The 18519-nt window shown below is 62.1% G+C and overlaps 2 protein-coding genes across 9 annotated transcripts; one reads left to right on the forward strand and one right to left on the reverse strand.

Moving 5' to 3' along the window:
- Positions 1–740: 740 nt before the first annotated feature.
- ZBTB4 (zinc finger and BTB domain containing 4) lies at positions 741–15031 on the reverse strand. Of its 8 annotated transcripts, XM_042965700.1 has the most exons (6): positions 14270–14326; positions 11959–11990; positions 6462–6557; positions 6132–6202; positions 4641–5740; positions 741–3957 (listed from the first exon to the last, which is right to left on the reverse strand). In XM_042965700.1, the coding sequence occupies exons 5-6, from the start codon at positions 5729–5731 to the stop codon at positions 1977–1979; spliced, it is 3072 nt and encodes a 1023-aa protein (XP_042821634.1). In that variant the 5' UTR covers positions 5732–5740; positions 6132–6202; positions 6462–6557; positions 11959–11990; positions 14270–14326; the 3' UTR covers positions 741–1976. The 8 variants fall into 8 exon arrangements, with proteins under 8 accessions (XP_042821634.1, XP_042821636.1, XP_042821639.1 ...); XM_042965702.1 differs by lacking the exons at positions 11959–11990; positions 14270–14326 and adding an exon at positions 14996–15031; XM_042965705.1 differs by lacking the exon at positions 11959–11990 and having other exon boundaries at positions 6462–6549; positions 14270–14343.
- Positions 14995–18402, forward strand: SLC35G6 (solute carrier family 35 member G6; the record flags this gene model as incomplete). Its single annotated transcript, XM_015541819.2, has 3 exons — positions 14995–15268; positions 15532–15605; positions 16096–18402. Coding segments are annotated over 3 exons (1362 nt in total), but the record flags the coding sequence as incomplete, so codon positions are not given.
- Positions 18403–18519: the final 117 nt, after the last annotated feature.

An 18519-nucleotide genomic window follows, 5' to 3' on the forward strand; every position in this document is an offset into this window, starting at 1 on the left:
GTGTAGATATATATATAAAATTTGTGTGTAGATATATATATGTATTTTTTATTATGTTCTTTTTTCGCAGTTTTTCTAAAGTGCCAGAAACAAGATTTGTGGGAATTTTTTAGTGATTTTTTTTTTTTTGCATTTTCCCGTTTTAAGCATTTTTCCCCCTTAAAAATTGGAACTTGGTACATTCAGTAGGAAACTCTTCACTCGGACTGTGGCCAAGACCAAGAAAAGTGCAAAGAGACAGAGGAGGAGTGGAGGAGTGATACTCCTCCATGGTTAACATTCAGGAGCCTGTCAGAACCCCCCCCCTTCCTATATACTAGGAGGGTCAGATGCTCCTGGTCCTTCCCTCGAGCTCACCTCCCTCCAAAAGCCATGGTCTTGCCCTTTCAGCATCGTTGAGAGGGCGGCCATCTTGGCCCCAGAAAACAGTAGCTGGGAAAAAGCTGCCATTTCGGTGACGGCAGCCTTTCCCCTTTTTAAACTGCACTCCTGTAATTCCCATTTGTCAAATTTCCTCCCCCAAACTGGCTCTCCCCTTGTGAGCTGTTTTTATTTGGGGGGGGGGGAGGAGGTGGGTGGGATGGGAAATGTTCATCCAATCACAGAGTGGGGACGCCCGGTCATCAAAGAGAATTAGGAGCAAACGTTTCTTCAACTCCCCCGCTGGAAGGAAACATACGGACCCCTGACCAGGGTTAACTAGTGCAAATTAGGGATTAGGGACTGTTTAGGGTCCCTGCACCCCATCCCTAGGCTGGGATCTTTGGGTGTGGGGAACTGAGTCAAAGATGGGGTGTAAGGTGCTATTTTGGAGGAAAAATTGGTGGGGATACCCCAAAGCCCACCAAGGGAGTAGGATGGTTCCCCAAAAACCACCTGGAGTGAATGGTGAGGGAAGCGACACTGGGGAAGATGGAGGTAAAAGTAAGGACGGGAGGTCATGTGCAAATCTTGGGCTTACCCACCCATCCAACCCCCATCACTTTTCTGGCTATTTGGTCTAGTCTGGGAGAAACCATCAGGAAAAAAAAAAAACACAAAAAACCAGGGAGAAAGTAGATTCTCTTCCCCATCCCATATGGAGCTCCTCCCTCCTGGCCCCCAAATCTGATTTAGCCCAGAAGAGGCCATAGGTAGAGGCAGGAAGAGGTGTGATCTACTCACCTCTTTGCCTTGGAAGAAGAATCTGGGGCTCACTGGATTTGAGGGTCAAGATAGGGCCGAGATTAGTGCTGCCCTGGGCTGGGGAAGTGCTCAGCCGTGGAACAGATGGGTAGCCCTCCCCCCAACACCTCCTTGACCTGGATGGGAAGAGGCCATCTCCAGAGTCTAGGAGAATGAGGAGGAATGTGGAAGATCCAAAGGCATGGAAGCCAAAGAAGGCATGGCGTCTTAACGTGAAGGGAACAGGGACACAGAACCCCACCCCTGGGAAGAATGGAACCTGGAGCCAAGCTCCCAGATGGGTGGGTGTCGGGTATCACAATGGTCTGGTCCAGGCCCTGGGCCACAGAGAATGGAATGTGCTAGGAAGCATCTAGGCAGGGGCTTGGAGAAAGCTGCACAACGAGGGGAGGTCACTAGGCGAGAGAGATGGTTCCCCCCCTCCCCCGGGTTTACGAATCAGGAGGGTGGGTTAGACATTCAGAGCTGGTGGGGGCCGTGAGTAGAGATTCCTAGAAGTATATTGCTCAGTTGCCCCAAGGGCTGAAGAAGGGATGGGGGCTGGCCCTGCCCCTCGCGGAGGCCATTCCCTGGAGGAGAACCAAGAGGGGAACCACCAAAGATCCCTCCCCGGGAGACGGGAAAACTACAATCTCACACAAAGCAGCCTGACCCCTGAGCTCCAGGGGCCCCCAAGTCCCTGCACAAGAGTGTGGAGGGGCTCCCAAGGGGCAGGGAAGCCAGGGAGCTGGTAGTGGCAGGGGGTTCAGGGAGGGTGGCATCTGGTGAAAGGGGGGAGGCGGGCCCAGAGCTCACCCCACATCTCCCTTCTGGGTTCTCTCAAGCCCCGCCCTTTCCCCCTCTCCCTTAGGGGGGACTGGGGGGGGAAGAGTCGGGGGAGGTGGAGTCGGGGGCGTAGGGGGTGCTGCTTGAGGATTGACTGCGTAGCCAAAGACCCCTGGAAGGAAGGGGAGGGCGCCCCCACCCTTCTCGTCAGGTAGGACCATGTTGAGAGCCACCGGGAGTGCGGTCAAGTTGCTGAAGTTATAAGGGTAGGCGGCAAGGAGCTGGGGGCCATAGACCAGTGGGTAGGGCTCGGGGTAGAAGGTGACTTTGGCGGCCCCCATCCCCTCCACGCGGTCCCCCTCCCCGGCCCCCACCGGCCCCTCGCTCCCCGCTTTGCCCCTCCCACCACTAGGTTCCCTGCCGCTCCCGATCAGAGCCAGTGGAAATTCCTGCACGGGCGGATAGGCATAGGTGCCCCCTCCTGCCACCAGCGGGGGCTCCTCACCCCCGGAGATGACAGGGTCCTGGAGAGACGCGGTCTCGGAAGCTTCCTCCGCGGCCGCGCCCCCGCCCCCTGCCTCCCCGCTGGAAGAGGAGACTTGCATCTCCTGGGGGGCCTCCTCCTTGACATCCCCGGGTCTGGTGGCAGCGCTGCCCTTGGAGTAGGCGATGACGGGCGTGGGGGTGCCCCCGGGCCGCTCGGCGGCGTGCCTCTGCGCGTGGCGGCTCAGGGCGGCCGCCGTCTTGCACACCTTGGCGCAGTGAGGGCAGGCGAAGCGGGTGGAGGGCCGCCGGCCGGCCCGGGAGCCGTGCGCGCCGCCGCCGTGCGCCTCCTGGTGCTTGCGCAGCTTCCGCAGGGTGGCGAAGGTCTGGGCGCAGTCCCCGCAGCGGTGCCTCCGCTCGCCCCGGGCGCGCCCCGCGGGGCCCTCGGCCGCCGCCGCCGCCGCCGCCGCCGCCGGGGTGTCCTCCCAGCTCCGGCGCTCCGACTTCTGTCTCCAGCGGGGCTGCCGGCGGCCTCTGGGCAGCGCGCTGCCCCCGGTGCTGCCCGCGCCCGCGGCTCCGGCCTTGCGCTTGGGCTTGTAGGAGTAGTAGGGCCTCCAGAGCTGGTCCTCCCCGCCGGCGCTCGCTTCCTCGTCGTCGTCGTCGTCGTCGTCGTCCTCGTCGTCGTCGTCGTCCTCGTCGTCGTCGTCGTCCTCGCTCTCCTCCACCTCCTCTCCGCTCAGCTCCCCGGGACGCAGGTCAGTCTCTGAGATGCGGCGCTTGACAATGGCCTCCTCCCCGATGCGCACAGTGATCTGACACAGTGGAGGTGGAGCCTGTAGCTGAGAGGGGCCCCGGCCAGGCCCCGCGGGGGGACCCCCACCCCCGCCAATCCCGCCGGCTGGCTTGGCCGTGTAGGTCAGTGTCCTTCCGGCCCGTGGGTTCCGGCCCTTGGCCTCCTCCGTGGCTGTGGCCGGCCCCGCGGCTGTGGCCGGGCTGCCCGCCGTGGCGGGGCTGGTCGGTGTGGCTGCAGGCTGAGGGGGAGGAGGCGGGTACTCACGTTTTTTGGGGGGCCTCGGGGGAGCGGTGTAAGTGATGACCGAGGCAGCCTGGGCTCCCCCGGTGCTGGCCGGGCCCCCCCCTGCTCCACCACCGCTGCCGCCCCCGTGCACAATGACCGAGGGAGCCGGGTGGGCAAAAGTGATAACAGAGGGTGGGGGGCCGGGCTGGGGGGCGGGTGGGGGGCCGGGTGGTGGGCTGGCAGGCATTGCTACGGGGGCCGGCGTGTTGAGGCTTGGAGAAAGGGGGGCCTCGGGGGCTCCCTGGCTGTAGGTCTTATAGGGCCGCTTGGCTGCCCGCATGGGGAGCAGGCGGTACAGCTTGAGGGTATTGAGCTTGGGCTTGTAGCCTCCATTGGGCGTCTTCTCACTGGCTAAGAGGCCGGGGCTAATGCCATGGAAGGCTCGCTGGTGGGTCTTCAGGTTATAATAAGTGACAAAGGTCTCCCAGCAGAAGATGCACTGGTACCTGGGCCGGGACAGCAGGGAACAGGGCGGGGACAGAGACGCTGGAGTCAGGGGCCCGGCAGCCAGGGCCTCAGCTTCCCACGTCCTCCGCTCAGACCTAGAACTCCCCCGGCCATTCCCTCGCGCTCCTTTCCTGCTGCCTGTCCTATCCTGCCAGCTTCCGGGGAGCAACACCCCCCCCTCTCGTCCTAGCTCAGGCCCACCCCCCCCACACCGGGTGGCTGGGAGTCACCAGGCCCCAGCTGGTCCATCTGTGAACCGGGAATAAGCACGCACCTCGCCTAACTCACAGCTCCGGGGACAGAACGGGGACACGTCTTATGAACGGGGACGTATTACGGAGATACGTGTCACAACTACCGGACAGGCCTGCGCTCCCCACAGTCTCGTCCTGGGAGGACAGCTTCTTCTGCCCTCCTCGGCCTCGGGCACAGCACCAGGCCCCACCCCACCCGGGGCATCTGGGGGCGCTGGTGAGCGTTCGCGGAAGGAGCGGAGGCAGGGGGGAGGCAGGTGCGTGAGCGACCACGAGCAGGCGAGCAGGGGCGAGTGGGTGAGCAGGCCAGCCTCTCGGTGACTCTCTCGGCCCCCCTCCTTCCCTTGTCAGTGGTCCCCGCGCGCACGCGGCCTCCTGACCCTGCGCCGCCACCCGCGCCCCGATCTCCAGGACCCCCCCGCGCTCACCTGCGCTCCCCAGTGTGCCACACCTCGTGCTTGGTTCGGTACTCAGCCAGGGCGAACACCTTCTCACAGTAGCGGCAGGGGTACTTCCTCCGCCAGGAGTGCACGTTGCTGTGCCGCTTCAGGCTGGACAGGGTCACGTAGGAACGCTCGCAGGCCGCGCACACGTACAGCACGTGGCCACCCACCACCTTCACCACGTGCTCAGGGCCACCTCGGAAGCCCACCGGCGGGGGCAGGGCTGAGGCATCCACTCCCGCAGGACCACTGGGGCCGGGGCCCCCGGGGCCCAGCCCCGCAGGCCCTCGAGGGCCGGCCCCCCGTCGGCACTGCGCCTCATGGGTCTGCAGCCGCTTGGGATGGATGAAGCTCTTCCCACATCGGGGGCAGGGGAGGGGCCGCCGGGACAGCGGGGGCTGGGAGTCAGAGGCCTGGGCCTCGGCCCTGTCGCCCTCCCAGTCCCCGGCCGGCCTAGGCCCGGGCCCGAAGCTGTCGTCTTCAGCCTGCGAGCTGGCCATGGGGGCTGGGGCAGGAGGTACCCAGGCATCGCCTCCCTCCCCCAGGCCCTGCAGGCGGGAGATGCCCAGACGCCGCCCCAGAGCCCCGATCTCTGCCACCGCTGCCCCGTCCCCTCCGCCGCCTGGGAGTGCGAGCCGGGCGCTATAGATGAAGTTGAGGACATCAGAGAAGGCGGCGGCCGGGACCCCCGGCAGCTCCAGGACCCGGGGTGGGGAGGAAGTGGGGGGTGAGGCCGGAGGGGGAGAAGACGAGGAAGAGGAAGAAGACGAGGAGGAAGAGGAAGAAGAGGAGGACGAGGAGGACGAGGAGGAGGAGGAGGAAGAGGCAGCTGTGGTGGTGGCCGGGTTGGGGGCAGGGCCCCCAGTCACTGGTGGGAGGGGCAGCGGAGCCGAAGCAAGCAGGGCCTCTCGGAAGAAAGGACTAGACGCGGCCAGGACACTGCGGTGCGCGGGGAACTTGGTGTCTCCAGCTATGAGGGTGACGTCACAGAAGAGGCCACGGAGCCGCTGCTCGTTGAGCTGGCGCAAGACGGCGGGGGCGTGGGACGGGTCCGTCACCTCTGCTGGGGGGGGCATGGCGCCAGCCTAGACAGACGAGAACAGGAAGGGGGGGTGAGCGGGGAGGGCAGTGGAGGCTGTTGGTCAGAGACCAGTGGGAGGCTGACAACCTTCCGCGCACAGAAGGCAGGGGTTAATCTTAGCCACGCGAGTCTGGCGGGCATCTCACAGTAGCACGTCAAACCTCTGGGGCTGGAAGAGGCTAGGAATGGCTCAGGTCACGATGAAGGTCAAGGGTGAAAGCCTCCAAAGCCACAGGCAGAGAGGAAAGCAGTGGCCGCTTCTCTCCTGGCGGGAGGAAGAGGGAGCCCCCACGGGGACTGGTGACCCCTTCGCAGGATGCCCGCGTCTCGAAAAACATGACTGCCCTTGCCTCCCGTCCGACTTCTCCCAGCCTCAGACTCTCGCAACGTCTCACCTGAGGGCACAGTCAACATGGAGCAGAGCGGGGGCTGGCTCAGCGAGTCCCTTCTGTGGGGCCTCTTCCTTCTGCGGAGACACAGAAACCGTGTTCTCAGGAAGGGAGCCGGGAAGGAAAGGACCCCGGGGGGGGGGGGGTGGCCACAGCACTTGGGGTCAAAGAGGACGCCCGGGGCTGCTCTGGAGACCCGGACCCTTCCGGGGACCTGTCAGGTTATTTGTCTAACCGCATCCGATTGGACCTAGGAGGTCACACGCAGATAATTGCAGACCCCTGCCTGCTGGCCCAGAGTACAGGCACAAGGCAATTTGCATAGTCCCAATTCACCTCAAAACAACACGACGGCGGTGGCGTAGTTCAGTCCCATAGGTCCAGGGGAGCCTCTCGGATCAGTCTCAAGTCCCTTTGGCCCAATCTTCGGGGCTCAAAGAAAATCAAAGATTTGCATGTTGTCTTTCATTATAAGAGTCTCATTTCCACATCAAAATAGATTTGCTAGAGCTTTTTTTTTCATTGGACCAAACTGCTAGATATTCCACTTAGGAGAGGACTGCACACACGCACACACACACACACACACACACCCCAGGCCCACAAATCTTAGAGGGGGTTTCTGGTGCCAGGTGACCACGAAAGACCATGGGTTCATACATACGTGCCAGCTCGCTGCCGTCTCTGGAGGGCACTGGAAAAAGGCCGCCAGACCGAGAGTGAGGAGGCTTGGGTCCCACTCCTTACTCTGAAAGCTGGTGGCTTTGGGACTTTGGCTTAAAAGGGGGGGGGAGAGAAAGACACCCCCTACCTCACCTCTTGCTAGAAGGCTCATCCGAAAGGAATAGCAGGCACCCCAAATTTGAGCCGTTGTGGTCACCGCACAGAAAGCACCCCACAGCCACTGTGGGCACAGTTAGGGCTTTGGGGACCCATTTTTCAGTTGAAGATCCAAGTTCCAGAGCCGTATGGTGACATAGCCAAAGTCACACACAGCTGATAATAACCGGGGGGGGGGGGGGGCGGGTGGCGCTGATCACAGAGCCAGACCTACGGACCTGAGGGCAGAGCTCTGGGCCCCTCATCCACCCTGCATGAAACCCAGGAACACTCTCCTTCCAAATGCCCTGGGTCACACACATCCTCTGAGATATACCGCATCTGGGGTTCCTCATTACCCGCCCCCAAAGGCTCTTTAGCATCTGGGCTGAAAGGCCTCCCTGCCACAGCCCACTTCATGCTCTGATTCCTCCGGGAGGAGGAAGGTGGCAATGGGGGGGGGGGTGATATTCAAAAGTTCTAACAGCCCCAAGTGCTAGGCACACAGCAGTACTGGGCCAGGTGTTCCCCGTAACATTGCCACATTGCACAGGGGTCGGGAATCCTGCAGAAGCGCCCCTGCCCCTGCCAGCCGCCCTGCGTGTGGCCTGGGGTCCAGTTCTGGCTGTAAAGTGACAAGAGAGAAAGGCTACCCACTCCCTTCCAAGGTAGCCGCTGGCCCCCTGGGACCCTTAAGATCCAGTACCTTCCTTGTATTACCTCCTCTCCTCCTCATCACTATCCTACAAGGTAGTGCTTAGCTCCCCCATTTTAAAGATTTTAAGTAATCCCTACACCCAACGTGGGGCTCGAACTCACAACTCTGAGGTCAAGCGTTGCATCGACTGAGCCAGCCAGGCGCCCTGGCTTCCCCATTTTTAATGGACAGGCTTGAGCTAGAGATGTGTGGCCAGTTAGTAGGAGGGCTGAAATCTGATACCAGAAAAGTGTGGTGACAAAGTCTGTATTCTGGGGGCGCCTGGGTGGTTCAGTTGGTTAAGTGTCCGACTTCAGCTCGGGTCATGATCTCACGGTTCATGGGTTTGAGCCCCACATCAGGCTCTGTGCTGAGAGCTCAGAGCCCGGAGCCTGCTTTGGATTCTGTCTCTCTCTCTCTCTGTCTCTCTCTCTCTCTCTGCCCTTGCCCCTGCTCACGCTCTCTCTCTCAAAAATCAATAAACATTAACAACAACAACAACCCCAAAAAACAAAGCCGGTGTTCTGGACTATAGCCCCTCACGACGAAGGACCAGTTTATAGCTGTGATATTTATGATCCAATAAAAAATACGTACATAATTGGTCTTCATCCCCATTCCTGACACAGAGCTCCTCAAACTCCTCTAATTTCCCAAGTGATAAGCGTTCTGGGAGCATCTTTGTTGCTAACATTTGGTGGTTGACCCTGAGCCCTGACACAGAGCTCCTCAATCCCTTGGAATTTCCTGGGTGACAGGAGCGTCTTTTGTTCTAATGAGGTGACCTTGGTAGTCTCCTGGAAAGCTTCGGGATGGGGGCCGGTCACCAGAAATACCAAACCATGAGTGGAAGCTTGAAACGTTCAGCCCACATCCATCCGCCACGGAGGGGAGAGGGGCTGGGGACTGAGTTAATCACGGTTCGTGACTACGTGCTGAGGCTTCCATGAAAATCTCTAGCCTGTGGGGTTCAGAGAGCTTCTAGGTCGGTGAACATCCGTGGGACAGGAGGGTGGTGAACCCCAACCCGGGGAGACGGCAGGTCCTGTGCTCAGGGCCTCTCCAGATTTCGCCCTATGTATCTCCTTCGTTTGGCCGTTCGCCTGTTATTACCGTATCCTTAATTATACAATAAACCGGTAAACCCTAAGTAAGCGTCTCCCTCCGTTCCATGAGCCACCCTGGCAAATTTTCAAAGCTTAAGGGGGGGCCACGGGAAACCCCGATTTACAGCTGGTCAGAGGCCCAGGCTTGTGGGTGACTGACATCCGAAGCGGGTGGGACTCACGGGACTGAGTCCTTAACCTGTGGGATCTGACGGTACCTCCAGGGAGACAGGGTCAGAATTGAGCTGAGCTGCAGGACGCCCAGCTGGCGTCAGAGCCTTGGTCGGTGTGGGAAAACCCCACGCATTTGCCGTCGCCAGTGTTGTGAGGAGAGTGGATAGAAAAACAGCACCCGCTAGGGCCCCCGCCGGCCCATCTAGTACCTTTGTGAAAACGAGAGGAAGGGAAAAAAATTCAAGGAGGGGCCCCTTCCTCCGGAGGTAGCAGGCCTGTCTGTACAGGCAAGCATGACAGAAGTTCAGTTCCAGCCCCCACGGCCCCCCTCGGCCAGGCCTGGCCACCTGCACGGGCACGCGGGCTTGGTGCCTCCTGAGGCGTGGCTGTGTGCCGCCTGCCAAAATGCTTGGACGAGGCCCGTGAGGGCTTCTTAGAACCACGGAGGTCCCAAGCTGGCCTGGCCCTCAGCGACCGGCCGGACGCATCGTCATCATCATGGAACTTGCAGCTGCCGTGTGTGACATCCTTATGTGAGGAGCACGGTGCTAAGCATTTTATCTGCACTCGAGTGTCATTTCGACACTTGCAAGGCCCCCAGATGGCCGCAGCGGGGGCTATCGTCAACCCCGCTGTCCAGAGGAGGAAACTGAGGCTTGAAATACGCCAACCCCCTCACCTGGGAGTGGAGAGAACGCGGTGCCGGGGGGGGGGGGGCGACCTGCCCCTGGTCTCGGGGTTTGGACCCAGCTCCCCGGAGTTCAACCGCTACCCTACGAGGTTTGACGGGAGGTGAAGACGGCAGTTACGTGACCCGGGGCCGGTCGCTTCACCCCTCCGTATCTCAGTTTCCTTGTCTGTAAGGCGGGGATAAGGAGCGGTTCCCGCTTGGCCGGGTGGCGAGGACGAACGCGCTCCTGGCCGGCAGGACCCAGGGCACTACTAGGTACGTGCTGAAAGTCCAGTTAATGCTGGTTCTTTTTATCTCGGAACTCAGTCCCGGAAAATGGGGGGCAGGGGCAGGGGGAAGCCGTAGAGAAGAAATTCAGCTTCATGGGCAGTTTGGCGGCTCTGTGGTTTTTTAGTTTTTTGTTTGTTTTCACGGGTCCCTCCACTCTTGACCAGCTGTGTGATCTGGGCGGCGTGACTGACGTGGGGCTCTGTGCACCGCCACCAGACGCGCTCTGTCTCTTGCTGTCCCCCCTGCCCAGAATGTTCTTCCCTCGGGCAGCCCCGGGCCTCGCCGCCCCACCTCCTTGAAGCCTTGACTCAAGTCACCATCTCCTGGAGGCCTTGGTGGCCACCCCCACCTCCCCAGACTTCCTACCCCCTCCCTTCCCCCTTCTCCTTGGCACTTAGCAAGGCGTACTATTCATGTGTTTCTAGAACGTAAGCTCCAAGGGAGAGAGATTCTTACTGCTGTTTTCACTGCTGTCACCAGTGCTTAGACCGGTGCCTGGTACAAGGGGAGATTTAAAATTGGTGAATGAATGAATCTGCCTCCTTCAGGGTCTTCCTGGGGTCTGTCCACCCCCAGGAAAGGAGCCGTCCCTCAGTGCCAGACTGAGCTGGCCAGCAGCCGGGATGACGCATATAACTCGACCCCTTCTGGGGCCCTCACGCTTTGCCTGATAGACTTCCAGTGCTTTCCGTGGGCTGTCTCACTGAACGACTTCCTCAAAACAGCCACCCAGAGTCAGTATTTATATGATCCCAGTTTGACAGATGAGGAAACCGAGGCTCGTGGAGGGGCACGTCCTGCTCAAGGTCACACAGCTTGTGAGCACCAGAGTCAGAATTCAAATCTGGGCTTATGTGAACCCAGATGCTAAATCTTTTCCCCCTGCCACGGCCCTGATCCTGCTCTGGAGGGGCCTACGGCTGGCCGGCGGGTTACAGAAATCACAGAAGGGCTCACGTGCTGAGTGCTAACTGTGTCACGACTGACCCCGCCCTTTCCTCCACTCCCCGCATCCAGCCGTCACCAGGCTGGGTCGGATCTGCGGCCCAGCTCGGGAATGGCTCTGGAAACCTTCCCTTCAACCCGCCTCTGGCCCCCGAGCAAGCTCAGGCCCCAGTTAACACTTGCGTGGCCCAAGGCTCTTCTCCCGCCTCCAGGCCTCCTCTCACTGACGGTCCGCGTCCCCAGAAACCTCCGCTGGTCTCCACTCACTCGGGAATGAGGTTCAGATTCCTCAGCCAGACACTCAAGGGTCCAATTCCAATCTTCCTTTCCAATCTTGCCCGGTGTTGGACTCCCCTCAAGCACCCAGGGCGCTCCCCCCCCCACCCCCCAACGCGCCCCACAGCCCGCTGCCTTTACCCTCCTGGCATAAATGCAACCTTCCCTAACCTCTTCCCCAAAGCCCTCCAAAATGTGCAGATGTAATTCAAATGCCACCTCCCTCTCAGCCCTCCCTGACCCACAGGGCAAGGACAATCCCTCCTGTGCCTGGCTTATCAACATTCTGTGCCCCCATGGCCGGCACCCAGCAGCAGATATTAGATTAGGTTCTCACTCCCAAGGCCAGGACTGTCCGAGTCACTGTCTCAGCACACTGATCTTCCGACACGACACCGACGGGTACAGGTGCTAAATTCTGGAGAGACTGGGGAGAAGTGTGTGTGTGTGTGTGTGTGTGTGTGTGTGTGTGTGTAGGTGGGGGGTGCACAGAGAGGCCCGCAGAAAGCTTCAGAAAGGCAGCAGAAAACAGTGTATAAGCACACAGGATCTAGAAGCTGACTGCCAGGGTTCAAATCCAGCTTTACCTCTTAGCAGCTGAGTGACTTTGAGCAAATTACTTAACTTCTCTGGGCCTCAGCTGTCCCATCTGAAAAAGGGGGGTAATCAGGACACCTACCTCCATGGGGGTTTGCAGAGAGTAAATGAGCGATCATATGTGAAAGCACAGAGGACAGCGTCCTGGTACACAGCGAGCGCCAAATACGGGCTTACTACTATTGTCATCAGCCAAGCCCCGAGGAGGGGACCCCCAGCGGCTGGCACAGGCGTAGCCCCCAAACCGTAGCTACTTACCAGGTACATCTCCCATAGTGCCACTTACGCCCCTGTTGGAAGATAGGCAGGGCAGGTAATTAGCCCCATTTTACAGATGAGGACCTGAGGCTCACTCGGGCAAAGTGCCGGTGAGGTCGGTGAGGTCGAGGGAGGGCCAGAACTCCTCACTCCCAGGCCTCCTTCCCCCCCACCAGGCCACGGTGCACCTGTTGTTCAGGCCTCACACAGCAGACAGCACCCCCCACTCCCATCTGACAAGAGGGCCCCCGCTATGGTGCCCTCCCCACCCACCCCCTGCACAATCACCCTCCCCCCAGCCAGGCCAGGCACAGCACACACACACACACGCACACACACACGCACACACACATCTACAGAAGGGCCCAGGCACCAAAGGTGAGGAAAACCTGTTCTGAGCAATCTGCCTAGCGAGCGAATTCCATTCCCAGACCCCTCCACAGTGGCGGGAGCGGCCCAGTGTGCGTCACAGAGAGCAGGAAAAGCAGAGATCCCCGCCAGGGGGGCAGAGAGAGGGTGAAGCAGGAGGAGGGGACTGCAAACTTCGTGTTTCTTTTTCCTTTCAGTGACAAGAGTCACACCCGGCCTTTACGTAAACACGGCCAAGAAGGCGCTGCGTCCCAGCTTGGTTTCCTTGCGGCCGCCAGGCCTCTCCTCCCGGTGACCCTGACACGCCGGGCGGGCCGTTGAGGGGCCAAGCGCTCAGACCCTGCACGGGGACCAGCTGGGCCACCCGACAGCTCCCAGGCCTGCCCTTGTCTGCCCCATATTTATCTCCCGGCCTTCCTCCTCCCGTATCCCCACAGCAGCCTCACGCGGCCACTCCAGCGCGGAAGGCAGGCTGCACACAAGGCTGGCGGCTGATCTCTCCAGTCTGAGGCCCACATTGCCCTTGTCACGCCACCTCCCTCCCCACAAGTGTTTTCTGACCAGCTCGCCTCCTGGTCCAACAGCACGGACGGGCTCCCACAAACAACGTCACAAAAGAATCCCATAGAGAACGTTATAAACACACAGCCTTCCCCTCGCTCGGCTGCCCACGATCCCATAAACACAACCTGCACTTTCCACACACACCCCCCCCCAGCCCCTCGCACGCCGGTGCCCGCTGCCCCACAAGTACCTGGGACACACCCTGGGGGCCCCCACTCCCCACAGATCCTCGGGACCGGAGTTCTAGACGTGCTTTCCACTTACAACTCACTCCACACACAGACACACAAACCCAACCTGCGGGGGGGGGGGGGGGGGCGACCTCGCTGACACCGGACCACACCTCAGCAGGGCCACAGAAAGGGGACCCGGACGTGACGCCTTCTGACTCAAAGGTACACAACCGCCCCCTCCAAAGGGGCGCGCGTGCACGCTGCACTCTGGTGCCCTCCACAAGCACGCACACTAACCACGACAGCTATGCAGAAAACAACAGTTCAGAAATAGTTCATGTGTACAGCAAAAGACACATACGTGCAAGAAAACACACGCGGGTCTCAAACCTACAGAAAACCACCCATCTGACAAACTCCGCATGTATCATTGCCCCGCGCCCCAATGCGGACCTGTCACCCAAAGCCACCGGGCCGCATCTTGTAATTCTGCCCCCCACACCATCGGACGCCCCTCCACGAGGCTTCCTGTCCCCGTGGCCCACGGAGGGCCCTACCCGGACCCCTGGCTGCCGGACCAGCAAACAGTGGTGCCCAGGACAGGTTTACCTTGCCCCACAACACAGAGGGAGATACACAATCTCCAGGACTCACAGCCACGACCCTGCCCCGACGGCACGATGGCTCCGGGGCCCCTGCCCGCCCCGCGCACCCCGCACACCCCAACTCTGGGGCGCTGGGCGGCCCACCCCTCCCCCTCTCCGCCTGGCTCCTACGCCATCGCCCTCCCGGCAGCTTGCAGCGCCGGCCCGGGCTCACACCCGCCCCACCCCACCCCCAACCTGCCCCACGGGGGGGAGGGGGGCACCGGGCTGCAGAATTAACCCTTCCGAAGGGGAGGGCGCGGGGCCCCCCTCCCCGGCCCCGGGCGATCGCGCCCCCCCCTCCACCGGCCGCCGCCGCCGCCGCCGCCGCCGCCGGACCGGCCGCCGCACCGGGGCCCCCTTAGCCGCCCCCCAGCGCCGCGCGCGCCTGGAGGCGGGGCTAGGCTCAGCCCCCGACCCCGGAGCCCCCAGGTCAACCCCAAAGGGAGCGGTCGCGGCGCGGGGCGCGGCCCGGGCCCCCGCGGCGCCGGGCAGCGGGGAGGGGGCCCGGCTGTTGGCTCCGGTCCGCCCTGGCCCTGCCCGGTTCGCCCCGGGGCCCACCTGACTGCGATGGCGCCGAGTCCGCCAGGCCCGGCTCATCCCCGTGGCCGCCCCCGGCCGCTCCGCTCTCGCCCGCCTCCAGCTCCGGCTCCGGCTCCGGCTCCGGCCCCGGCCCCCCCAGCGCCCGGCCCCGGCCCGGCCCCGCCGCCGCCGCCGCCGCCGCCGCTGACATCATCGGCTCCCCCCGCCCCGGTCCTACCCCCACCCCCACCCCCGGAAACAGTACCCCCCCAGCGCCGCCGCCGCCGCCGAGAGGAGGCCGGCGCAGCGCAGCCGACACCGACGCAGGGCTCCGGGCTCGGGCTCCGGGCGAGCGCGCCCGACGGCCTCGGCCCGGACCGATCGCGGGACGGGACCCGCGCGGCGCAGGGCCGCCGGACGGGCGGGCACCGAGCGGGCGCGGGGCTGGCTGCGGCACCCCCGCCGGGCCGCACGACCACCCGCCGCCTAGCGAGGGACGCCCCCCTCCCTCCCGCCCCCTGCACGCCCTTCACTCGGCGGGGCACAGCGCCCGGAGCACGCACACCCTCTCCGCGGACACACAACATGGCAGGCTCGCGATCCGGCCGGGTGGGTCCCTCAGACCCGGGCTCAGCACACGCACAGGGGCAGCCCCGGACACACGCACGTGCCCACCCACCCTTCCCAGAAACGCGCAGGGACCCCCACCAGGCCGCGGCCCGGGCAGGCCCCAGCCCTAAGGAGCAGACACACGTAAATGACTACCAGTGCAGACGACCACGAAGCTTGGTATTTTGTCCCCACCGGCAGAAATATCCACATCTATCTACTTCTGCGTAAATGCAGAGGCCCTGGTGTGCGCCTCCCGGGGCGGCACCGACAAAACACCAGGTGAAAGCACACACAAGAAACACATTCCTGAAACTCCAGAGGGACAGTCCCAGAGACTCCTCCCTGGTGTTCAAAAATCCACAACTCGGGGGAGACAGAGCGGTCGGCCCTCAGCTCCCTCCCGCAAAACCTTTCTTTGGAAACAAGGTGAGACATAAACGGGCTCATTTAAAACCAAACAAGTCTCATCACAGAGCTACTCCTCCAGAGAAAAAGAGAAGGAGGCCCACTTCGGAGGCGCAGAGACAGACACAAAGCAAGCAGGGCTGGAGACCACGAGAGAAACTAGGCCCACCCCCACCCCACCCCTCCCCCACCCCCACCCCTGCCTCAGGAAGGTTCCAGGGGAGAACCTCCCACCCCCACCTCAGGAAGGTTCCAGAGAAGAACCCCGCTCCCGCTCCATCCAGGTCACAAGGGCTGGAGCTCCGAAGGGCCCAGGCCCCCTGAGCCAGGCATAGAGGAGGAGGTCCGAGGAAAGATGGTGAGTGCCGGGGTCAGGGAGACAGAGCCCCCTTCCCTGTGGCTCCTGGCTGCTCCCTTTGGTCTCTTCCCCCCAAACTTCCCAGCTGTGCTAGAGACACCCCCAAATGAAACTCACAATGGTGTACCCAGATGTCCCTGGAACCTGTGACATCACACAGACGCACGGCATCTGAGGCTGCCTCCCCTTCCCCAGACCAACAGGGCACCCCCCGGGTCCTCCTTTTCTTCTCTCAGGAATTTACCCAGAGAAACACGATGCCCCTGGACCGCTCACCCCCTGCTTCCTGCTTTAGAGGCCCAGGGCCCACGCTGTATCACCTCATCCACGTTGTTCAGGCCCTTTCCAGCTCCCAAGAGCTCCTCAGCGAGACGGCCCGCCCCTCTACTGTCCCGAGAGACGGGTCCCACAGCCCAGCCTGGCGTTCGCCCTGCCCCCGGTCCCCTGGGCTACGGCTGCCCTAATGCCCGAGCTCCTTTCTCCCTAACAGGCCGGCAGTCACCCCTACTTCAACCTGCCCGACTTCACCCAGCCATCGCCGCCCTCCACTCCGCCCAGCCTCCCCTCGCACCAGCGCTGCCGGCCCTCCGATGCCACCAAGGGCCTGCTTGTGGCCCTGCTGGGTGGGGGCCTGCCCGCTGGCTTCGTGGGCCCCTTCTCTCGTATGGCTTACCAGGCTTCCCACTTCCCCTCGCTGGAGCTGCTCATCTGTCGATGTCTCTTCCACCTCCCCATTGCCCTACTACTAAAACTGCGCGGCGACCCTCTGTTGGGACCTCCCGACGTCCGGGCCCGGGCCTGCCTCCACGCCCTGCTCAACGTCCTCAGCATCGGATGCGCCTACAGTGCGGTTCAGGTGGTGCCGGCCGGCAACGCTGCCACGGTCCGCAAGGGCTCTTCCACAATGTGCTCTGCCCTCCTCGCCCTCTGCCTCGAGAGCCAGGGTCTCAGCGGTTACGACTGGTGTGGCCTGTTGGGCAGCACCCTGGGACTCATCATCATTGTGGGACCGGGACTAGGGACACTGCAGGAGGGGACCACGGGCCTCTACACCGCCCTGGGCTACGTGCTCGCCTTCCTGGGCGGCCTGGCGCTGTCGCTGGGGCTGCTGGTCTACCGCTCTCTGGACTTCCCCTCTTGCCTCCCGACGGTGGCCTTCCTGTTTGGCTTGGTGGGGCTGGTGGGCTCTGTGCCAGGCCTCTTTGTACTGCAGACCCCCGTGCTGCCCAACGACCCTCTGAGCTGGAGCTGCGTGGGGGCGGTGGGGATCCTGGCCCTGGTCTCCTTTGTGTGCGTGAGCTACGCGGTCACCAAGGTCCACCCCGCCCTGGTGTGCGCCGTCCTGCACTCCGAGGTGGTGGTGGCCCTGATGCTGCAGTATTACGTGCTCTATGAGACAGTGGCACCTTCTGACATCATGGGGGCAGGGGTGGTGTTGGGTAGCATTGCCATCATCACCGCCCAGAACCTCAGCTGTGAGAAGGAAGGGCAGGTGGAGGAGTGACATCGGACTTGAGAGCCTGGGGGCTGGGGGGGGGGGGGGGGGGCAGGGGGAAATAGAAGGAGAAGGAGAGACTGGCAGGCAAGCAGGGGAGGGCACGTGACCGGGAAAGAACTGGAGATGGGAGAGGGGCACCCCTTGGGAGTCAAGGGTGACCTGGGGACTCAGCGGAGAAGGGACTGTCTCCAAGAGCTGGGACGAGCGTGGGGATCAAGAGATGTGGAGTCTAGGCTGGGGCTTGGGGATCAGGACGTGCCTGTGGGGTAAGTAAGGTCTGAGGAGCACATCAAAGGGGTGAGGCAGCCCGGCCGTGAACCACGGGGAGGATTTTCCCCTCAGTAGCAGACAGAAGAGCACTGGGGCTGGGCTGTTTGGGGCTTTCAGGAGAGCGGACAGAGCCAGCGGCCAGCGTGAGGGAGTGTGCTTTTTTCCCTGAGAGACAGTTTCCTTTCCTCATGGTTATGCTCCCCCCCCCCCCCCCGCCCCGGGGTGGTGACGTGACATTGACATCAAACAAGGATCACTCTGAATGTGGCTGTGCCGTTGGTGTCATCTCTGCTTTGGAAGGAGAGCGAGAGCCCTACTCCGCTCTCATTGGAGAATCCCTTGGGATCCTTGCCCCCTCTCCCCCCTCTCCCCCCGCCAGTCTTATTTCTGAAATAATTCTGGAAGGGGGAGGATGTCCTAACGTTCAGATGCCTTGACCCCGAATCCCGCAGGTCTTCTGTGTCCCGCCCCGTGGCTAATCTGCTTTTCCTGGATTGTGGCGGTCCCGTGATCTCTCCCGGACGGTGGCCAGCCTCCTTCCGGGGAAGGCTCCCCGAGCCCAGAGTCCAGGCCTCTTCGAGCGGCTCAGAGCCTGGGGGGGGAGGGGGGGGGAAGGACCCAGGACCCGAGTTCCGGGCGGCGCTCCATTTGAGGCCCGGAGGTGCCCACCCGTCCCAGGAGGCCGCTCCACAAACATCAGCTACTTCCGGACAGGCGATTGGCTTCGCCATCTTGATCGATTCATGCATATTCAGCGTGGTTACTGCATATTCATGACTAAGGACGGTCCCAGCGCTCTCCCCGCCGCCCCCCCCACCCCCCAGGAACCCTCTTGGGAGGACCCGACCGGCCCCGCCTCCTTCATTACCGATTCGCCGAACAGACCATTTTCCAGCGGGGGGGGGGGAGACTTTTGCTGAAGACGAAAGCACAGTCCAAACTAGAATAAAAGCGGCCTATATTTCCCCTAGATCCTTCACACCTTAAATCTCGGCCGGGAGGGAAGCAGAAAGGGGAGGCGGCGGGGTAAAAAAAAAAAAAGTCCCCCTCCCCCTTGTCGCTTCAAAAGGCCGCCCAACCCGGGTGCCGGGGAGGGAGGACCAACGACTCGAGCGCGCGCTCCGTGCAGGCCGGCGCAGGCGACCC

Source organism: Panthera tigris, chromosome E1 (genome assembly GCF_018350195.1).
Source record: "Panthera tigris isolate Pti1 chromosome E1, P.tigris_Pti1_mat1.1, whole genome shotgun sequence".
Lineage (NCBI taxonomy): Eukaryota > Metazoa > Chordata > Mammalia > Carnivora > Felidae > Panthera > Panthera tigris.

Bases quoted from the DNA above. Each gene is read 5' to 3' on its own strand.
- ZBTB4 (XM_042965702.1), bottom strand. From the start codon at position 5,731: ATGCCCCCCCCAGCAGAGGTGACGGACCCGTCCCACGCCCCCGCCGTC. The intron at 3,958-4,640 runs GTGAGCGCGGGG...GTCCCGGCCCAG, and splicing joins TGGCACACTGGGGAGCGCAG to GTACCAGTGCATCTTCTGCT.